This window comes from Rhagoletis zephyria, unplaced genomic scaffold (genome assembly GCF_001687245.7).
Source record: "Rhagoletis zephyria isolate East Lansing unplaced genomic scaffold, Rhagoletis_zephyria_1.1 Rzeph_scaffold_05929, whole genome shotgun sequence".
Taxonomy (NCBI): domain Eukaryota; kingdom Metazoa; phylum Arthropoda; class Insecta; order Diptera; family Tephritidae; genus Rhagoletis; species Rhagoletis zephyria.
The window spans coordinates 30981-38982 of record NW_016163012.1 but is presented as its reverse complement, the minus strand read 5'-3'; the positions used below and the strand labels follow the sequence as shown (position 1 = coordinate 38982).

The 8002-nt window shown below is 33.4% G+C and overlaps 1 protein-coding gene across 1 annotated transcript; it reads right to left on the bottom strand.

Annotated features, from left to right (window-relative positions):
* Positions 1–1021: 1021 nt before the first annotated feature.
* On the bottom strand, positions 1022–5562 carry LOC108372623 (UDP-glucuronosyltransferase 2B20-like). Its single transcript, XM_017628353.1, has 6 exons — positions 5463–5562; positions 2773–2934; positions 2611–2707; positions 2088–2546; positions 1544–2022; positions 1022–1460 (listed from the first exon to the last, which is right to left on the bottom strand). Exons 1-6 carry the CDS (start codon positions 5463–5465, stop codon positions 1068–1070), a joined length of 1593 nt encoding a protein of 530 aa, XP_017483842.1. The 5' UTR covers positions 5466–5562; the 3' UTR covers positions 1022–1067.
* Positions 5563–8002: the final 2440 nt, after the last annotated feature.

Genomic DNA, 8002 nt, shown 5'->3' with positions numbered 1-8002 from the left:
ATTAAGTCAATGAAATTTCAAGTGCGAAGTTGGTACTTAGAGATAGTATTCGCTTAAGAAAACTGAGAACCCCGGTTCGGAACGCAGCTGGCGCAAATTTTTATTTTTATATTTTAAAAGTGCCCAGTCGCTTTTTATACCTGTTCGGGTATAAAGGGGAACAACTAGTCTCTTCATATGACATGCTCGTATTAGTCGTAACATTTTGGTGTGAAAATATTATATTTTAAAATAAAATATACATTTTTACTATGCATTATTTCCCTCAGTGTAGGTGTGCTAGTCTTCTCCTGGCAAGAGCAACATAATCACAAAGAATCGGTTTTAGCGCTCCATCTCTAAGCTCACAGAAGCGACCGACGCACGTATCTGAAAGATTCCTCTTACCGGGGAGATGGGGAGTAAAGCAATGTGAAAATACCCGCTGAGAGTTGTAAGGTCCTATCTGTCTAAATTAAAGAGATTTTTTGAAGCCACTTTAAAAGAACAAATAAGAAGGCTGCTTTGCTTTGCAGTACGTTCAATACAGTGGTTGTTGAGTCAAAGTACCCAGCTGTTTATGGTCTGCCTTGTGTGTGCTTTGCCTATCCTCAACCGATACCAGACCATTGTAGCATCGGCACTCAAGGCTCCCCCATTCTTCGAGATCAAATCCTCAGTGGTCAAGGAAAATGTAGAGGGGCCTAATGCTCTGGCTTAAAACAATACCATCCAATTGCTATGGGTGCGAGGGCACATGGGAGCCAAAGGAAGTGCATAAGAGGATAAGGTAGACAGCCTGGCTGCTGCCTCGACCCCGATAGGATCGGAGCCCTCTGGAAGGAAAATATCAAACTAAAGAAACTGTCTGGCCCGGCACCTAGCACATGTTTGCGTATGGGTTTGATTTTAATACATTGAAATTAAATCGTTAGCAGAGCAGTACCCCAGCCATCACCCAAATCCAATTAATCTACTGCTATTTACGCATGTATGGTTAAATAAAACATTTTTTTTACTACTTTTATGTATATTTCTTATTGGATGTTTCTTTGACAAGAACGAGCCCATCCGTGTAATTTATTTCCCTATTGTACTTTTTGTTTACTCTCTCCACCTCTTAACCTCCTCAAAAGCCAACGCAGTGGCAGAACAGAAGCTCCGACTATTGCTACCGCAACAGCCAAAACCAGAGCAGCTACATCGAGCAAATAGAACTGGTACCATGTCAAATCCATGCCAGCAGCGCGCAAATGACGCGCCCCATTGTGACGTATCACATAGTCGATCCAATAGAGCAACGTCTCTCGCGGACCAGTTGGACGGTCGCGGAAAATTTGCGAGAACCGTTTAGAAGTGTCACGATATTTGGGATTGAAAAGCACCGCCTCCAGAGCATTCTTCAAATCGTCATGTGTGAGCGTACGGAAATCCAAAGTAACTGCATATCCAGCCATTTCAGCTTTCTTCGTGTTTAATCGCTGGTGAAGAAAAGATAATAAGTAAAAAGAAATATTCAGCTATATACATATATATTGGTATTTCATGCTCATATTAAGTTCACCTGATCGAATAAGAAAGGCATGCCCACCACCGGAACACCATGATACACGGCTTCTTGTAAGCCAAAGAGTCCTCCATGGGAGATAAAAGCGCGCATGTTAGGGTGTGCTAAGATATCATTCTGTGGCAACCAGCCCTTAATCAGAACATTAGCTGGTAAATTTGGTATGCTGTCGTTTTCGAATTTCCATAAAATGCGTTGCTTCAACTGGCGGAAGACATTGAGAAATATGTCTAGCTTTTCTGCTGGCATGTCCTTGGAGTTAATCATTGTACCAAAGCTGAAGTAAATAGCACCATGTTCCGCGTCATCTAAGAATTTCTGTAAATCGGTGGGAAGTGGCTTTGTTGGATAGATATGTAGGCCCCCAATATAAACCATGTTGTCCATTTTGGGCATCACGTTCGCTAAAGGCGCGTAACTATTGATCACCATAGCAGAATGATTCTTCTCCATCGCCGAAACACTGGGGAATTTAACTGTTAAAAGTTATAAACAAATGTCGGGAATTCTCTTTTTGTCACTCATAAATATAACCTCTTACTTGGCAAATGTCCAAAGTGTTTCTGCACAAGCGCATCCAATGCCGGAAAGTAATCAAATTCACGATTTAAATCAACCCGAAGCGTATAAAGGCTATTCACAGCGCGTTCAAAAAAGTTCATGCGATCAGAATATGGTAAAAATTCCATAGGCACATACGACCACGGTGTCACAACACCGAACATCTGACTAAAGTAAGTTTGCTGCGCAAATGTGGCGGAACTGACAACGGGTATTTTATAGATGTGAGCCAAGGCGAGAAAGGGTTCTTGATGCAACTGTTCTACCAGCAGCAAATCGTAGACGCCTTCAGTTTGTTTAGCATTAATAATTTCCTGAACTTTTGGTTGCTTTAGCGCATGTGCATTAGTGATCACAGTCAAATACTTTAAGAGTTCGAGATTAAATGATAGGCTAGTTTTTATTTCGACTAATGATTTTACTCCGGCTTTTTCTTTGGCTGAAAAGAGAAAGGATTCAATTTATTTTTAATGTAAATATTTGAATGGGTCATAAGATATTACCAAGCTTCATGGCATCAATCTCTGGTTCAATGAGTATCTCTGTGTAGTTGCTACCCAATTTGAGTGGGCCCAGCGTAATTGCGGTTATCATAGTGACCTAATGGTGAATTAAACACAAAGGCGGTTAAATTCGCATAATAAAAAAAGTAACGCTGCTCCTACCTGATGGCCATGTTTCACCAACTCGCTAATCAGAGCTCGATGCATCTGGAAGTGACTTACGGCTGGAGATGCGTAGACTGCAAGTATTCTGGCGCCATCTATTAAAGGTGCTTGAGCCGACAGTACAGCGAATGCCAAAAGGCCAACGAGACACCTTGTATACTGATTGGATATAAATAGTATAAAAAATGTATTATTTATAAGGCTTATACATATGTATATATAAGTCAAAATAATTGGCTCAAAATGGTAATAAATTAATTACCAAATTATAAATTAATTATATTTTAATTTATATATTTATAAGTTAATTATATTTAATTAATTATAAATTAATTAATTGCCAAATTAATTACCAAAACGAAAGCCATTCACGAGATCCGAGGTTTTTAATTTGATTTTTTAATTTAACTTTCTCTCAATTTTTAGATTTTATTATTTATTTTGAAAAGAAAAGTATATACTTTTTAACTTCATTTAGTTTTTAGAAACTTATTTTATGTATTTTTTAATTTAAATTTATTAAATTATTTTAAAACGCCCGAAAAAACAATATACTCATAAAACTAAGAGCTAAATATAGTATAGCTGAGTTTTTAATTTTTCTCTCTGACGTCAGGACTTTTTTTGAAAGGACTTTGAAATTTCAAGGACATGATTGAATAAAAAACTTATTTAAAAGATTTGTAGGGTAACAATATGGGTATCAGTTAAAATGAAAAATTCTGTAGAATAAAAAAAAAATAATTAATATTTTGTTGTACAAGGACGAGTAAATGTTGAAAATGTCCTTTTAAAACTTTATCCTTGAATATCCTTGGAAATTTCTAATATTTATTTTTGAAAACAAATATATGTCAAGGACTATTATATAAACGACCACATCCTCAAATTTCATCCTTCTAACATTATTAGTTTAAGATAAAAAAATTTCACTTCTCTTGTAAGGTATTGATGGTTACAATATACATAAATGAAGATACTAGAATCATTACACTGTACAGCACTCCGCTGGGTATTGGACCAAACCAATTTTTTTAAGATATTGAGTCATAGGTAAAAAAGCAATTTCTCCGTTTTTCGAAGTTAGCCTTCGAAATCGAGATATGGGCCTTCGAAGTTCGAAATAGGATCTTTGGTAAAAAAAATATTTTTTAACATTATATGTAAATAACTAAAAACCTAAAAATACAGTCGTAGACCGCCTTTTGCTCTAATTTAAATGGGTTATAACTTTTTTTTTGCAAACTTATATTACAGGTGCTATAAGGGGGCAAAGGTGGGGTATTCGAAAAATTAAAAACCTTATATTTCCCATTATTTTGAACTGATTTTTAAAAAGTTGATATCGCTGTAAACGTGATTAGACCCCCTTCTTTCCTTCTGTTATGCATACTTGTATACCTGGTCGGTAAAAACTTGAGAGAAAAATTTAAAAAGAAAAAATACCTTTTTTTATAAAAAAAAAATATTTTAAACAAAAACATTACTAATCGATCTTTAAAAAGTTAATATCGTTGTAAACGTGATTAAACTACCTTTCTTCTGATATGCAAATTTATATACTTCGTATGTAAAAATTTTTGAAAAAAACATTAAAAAAAAAATTACCCTTTTTTATAAAAAAAAATATTTGAAACAAAATGATTACAAATAGATTTTGAAAAATATGATATCGCTGTAAACGCATCAGACTTTCTTTATTCTGATATGCGTATTTGTATACTTCGTGTATACAAATTTGAGAAAAAACACTTGAGATTCAAAAAACACCTTTTTTAAAACAAAAAAATTACTAACCGATTCCTAAAAATTTGGTATCGTTGTAAAGGTGATTAAATATCCTTTCTTCTGGTATGCATATTTGAATACTTCGTATATGAAAATTTGAGAAACAACACTTAAAATAAAAAATGCCTTAAAAAAAAAATAAAAATATTTTAAACAAAAAAATTACAAACCGATTTTTAAAAAAATTATATCGTTGTACAGGATACCAGAAAACTTATACTTTCTTAATCCCAAAAATTTCTATTCATATACACAAAAAAAAAAATTTAATTAAAAACTTGTTTTCCCTCTATATAAACTCCTGCCCCCCTAGGACAAAGACTGGCTACGGCCTTGTATACAAAAAAATTAAATTAATTAATTAATTTGTTGTTTTGGAGCGCATACATACATATCTACAACTAATAAAGTTGGAAGGACGAAATTCGAGGATGTGGTAGTTAACATATTAGACCTTGACATATATTTTTTTCGAAAATAAATATTGGAAATTTCCCAGGATATTCAAGGATAAACCTTAAAAAAGGACACCTTCAATACTTATTCGTCCTGGTGCACCCAAAAATTATTATTTTTTTTTTTTATTCTATAGAATTTTTCCTTTTAATTGATACCCATATTGTTATTCAACAATGCACTAAATCTTTTAAATAATTTTTTTATATTCAATCATATTCTAGAAATTTCAAAGTCCTTTTAAAAAAAATCCTGTCGTCAGAGAGAAAAACTAAAAACGCAGTTTTATTATATTTGGCCCCCAATTTGGTGAATATATTGACTTTTTTCGTGTGTAAAATTGACTTTCGCACGGTGTAATCCTGCTAAAACATTCGCAGCTCTCAATTTTGTATGAAAATTTTATACTTAGTAAAATCACAACCACGTAAAATTACAGTTACCATTTCTATTTTGCACCAACAAATATATACATATATGTAAGTATGTATTTCTCTTTACTTATGCACTTATTCACCAATTTAACTTTTTCTGAAACCTTTCTGCGCCGCCGTTCTACCTAAACTTGAATTTAGCAATCACTACATCTTTATTTAAGGAAAAAAATTTGTAACGGAATTGTAAGCTTTACGTTGATAAGCCATAAGATAAGATTTCTTTGGTTGCTCTTATTAAAAATAGATAGTGTTTTTGAAGTGCAACTTCTTACACGAGTTCCGAGATGATTGCGTTAAATATTTAACACCAAGTCATAAAATCTGTATCGTTCGTTCGATTTTCAAAAATGAGGTGTCAAATGAAAGGGCCTGACCTGTAGATGTGTAATATGATTTTAGTTTTTTAAAGAGTTGCCGTATATATGGTATCCCAATATGGGTATCAAAAGAAATGGTTTTGAATAAAGATGGAGATGAAGATGAGGATGAAGATGAAGATGAAGATGAAGATGAAGATGAAGATGAAGATGAATATGTATATCGCACATTTCTTTCTTTCTGGCATTTCCTCATTTAAGTTTCACTTCTTCCGCGCGTAGGGACTACAAGCACTCGGTTTTTTTTTTTTACTTCGTTGGATATAATTAGGATAACAGATGTGAGTAACAACCTGAACAGCCCTTGGCTCGTTAACACATAATTCTTTTCTTGATTTATTTTTAATAAATATTGTTAGCGTTTCAATACATTCTGATTTAATAAGTAATTGTGTAATACAATCCGGGACTGAAAGTGTGTGCAGGCAAGTTAAGTTTTATTTACAAATATATTTACAATACACCATGTCGTGTTACCTATGTAAGTCATGAAGAAAACAGAAAAAAGTACCTGCACCATGTGGAAGAAAAATACTGTTGGGAAAAAAGAAAGTCGAATTTGTTCAACTGACTGAAAAATGCGCTGATCTCAGCGGCGCACCCAGCAATATATTTTGGGAGGGGTTTATACTTCTATAGATATATCACCAGAAAATACTGAAAATTCGCTTCAGATAATATGCTCTTAAAATACATTTATGCAAGTTTTATGTACAGTATGTAAAAAATAAATAAAATTTTTAAAGTTTCATAAATTGCTCCTTATTTACACAAAATTAACAAAGAACTTAAACATTTTTAGCCGACTTCAATAAAGGGGGAGGTTATCAATTCGTAGGAATATTTTTTCATAACTTTAGACCACGTGAACTGATTTCTATAATTCTTTTTTTGATCGGAGAGATGGCACCTCATGGGTCGTCCCGTAATTTTGTTTAGATCCGATTATTGGACCATGAAAAAATTAACGGTACTCTTAAATTTGTATATGAGAAATGAAGTCGGATGTGTTGTTTGCTTAAAAATTACCTAAATATTTATGAACCTGATATCGATTTGTATTTTTTTATTAACCATTAGTAGAATAATTTTTGTCACAATATTTAACAATGCTTTATTTTATAACATTATATCCAATCTTCTTGGTTTTTTTTGAAATAATATCGATATAATTTTCGTTCGTTACTTCGACGTCTCGGTGCACGTTCAACAACGCTAGCCCGTTTAATCGATCTTCGCCTGTTTAACTTCGTAGATAAGTTTTCGATCTGCGCAGAGATGAAAACGAGCGTTCGCTTGAAGCCACTGACACGGGAAAAAATGCGTAAATTTGTAGCAACCGATGTATGGATGGGTACAATTGTTTGTTCCAGTTATTGAGAGCATCAATAAATGATTTTGCTCTCTTTTCCACCGGAATTTTTGAACGATGCCTGCAAACCAGTGTTGCTACTTTACCACAATTGTGGTAGATCTACCATATTCCGGGTCATTTTTAAATTCTACCACAACTACCACATATTTTCAACAAGTAATTTTTAGCAAAAAAAAAAAACCGACTAAAAAAAATATATTTGTATATAAATAAAAATATATATATATTTCATGATCCAATGATCGGATCTAAACCAGATTAGTATGGGACCACCTCTGAGACACTAACTTTCCGATGCAGAATTATCAAAATCGGTTGACGTGGTCCAAAGTTATGCGGTAACATACATCAAACAAAAAAAAAATTTTCCGACGAACTGATAACCTTCTCCTTTTTTGGAAGTCGGTTAAAAACTACCATTATTTTACTGAAATAAAATTATTAACCTAATTTGAAAAATGTTTTTTTTCATACCGTCAATTTTCTCCTCAATATGAATTTAAGTGTCAAGAAAATTTATTTTGAATTTTGTGTTAGTCTAAGAGCTGAAGGTGCTGCCGTTTCAAAATTTATATTGCGTGCGTGAAGGATAATCTGCACTTACATGAGGCGATTTTCTTAGAGATTCGACATCGCCTGAGAATACGCCTGTGAAGTTGCTTAAAAAACAATATCTTTGCCGACAACAACAGTTAAGAACTTATTGCAAAAATTAGAAATAAGATCTTTTCTATGACAAAGAAGTAAGATCTTTGTTATGACAAAGATATATGTACCTTCTAAGACAATAAAAA

Bases quoted from the DNA above. Each gene is read 5' to 3' on its own strand.
- LOC108372623 (XM_017628353.1), bottom strand. The intron at 2,023-2,087 runs GTAAGAGGTTAT...AACTTTTAACAG, and splicing joins ACACTTTGGACATTTGCCAA to TTAAATTCCCCAGTGTTTCG. The intron at 1,461-1,543 runs GTGAACTTAATA...TTTCTTCACCAG, and splicing joins TGCCTTTCTTATTCGATCAG to CGATTAAACACGAAGAAAGC.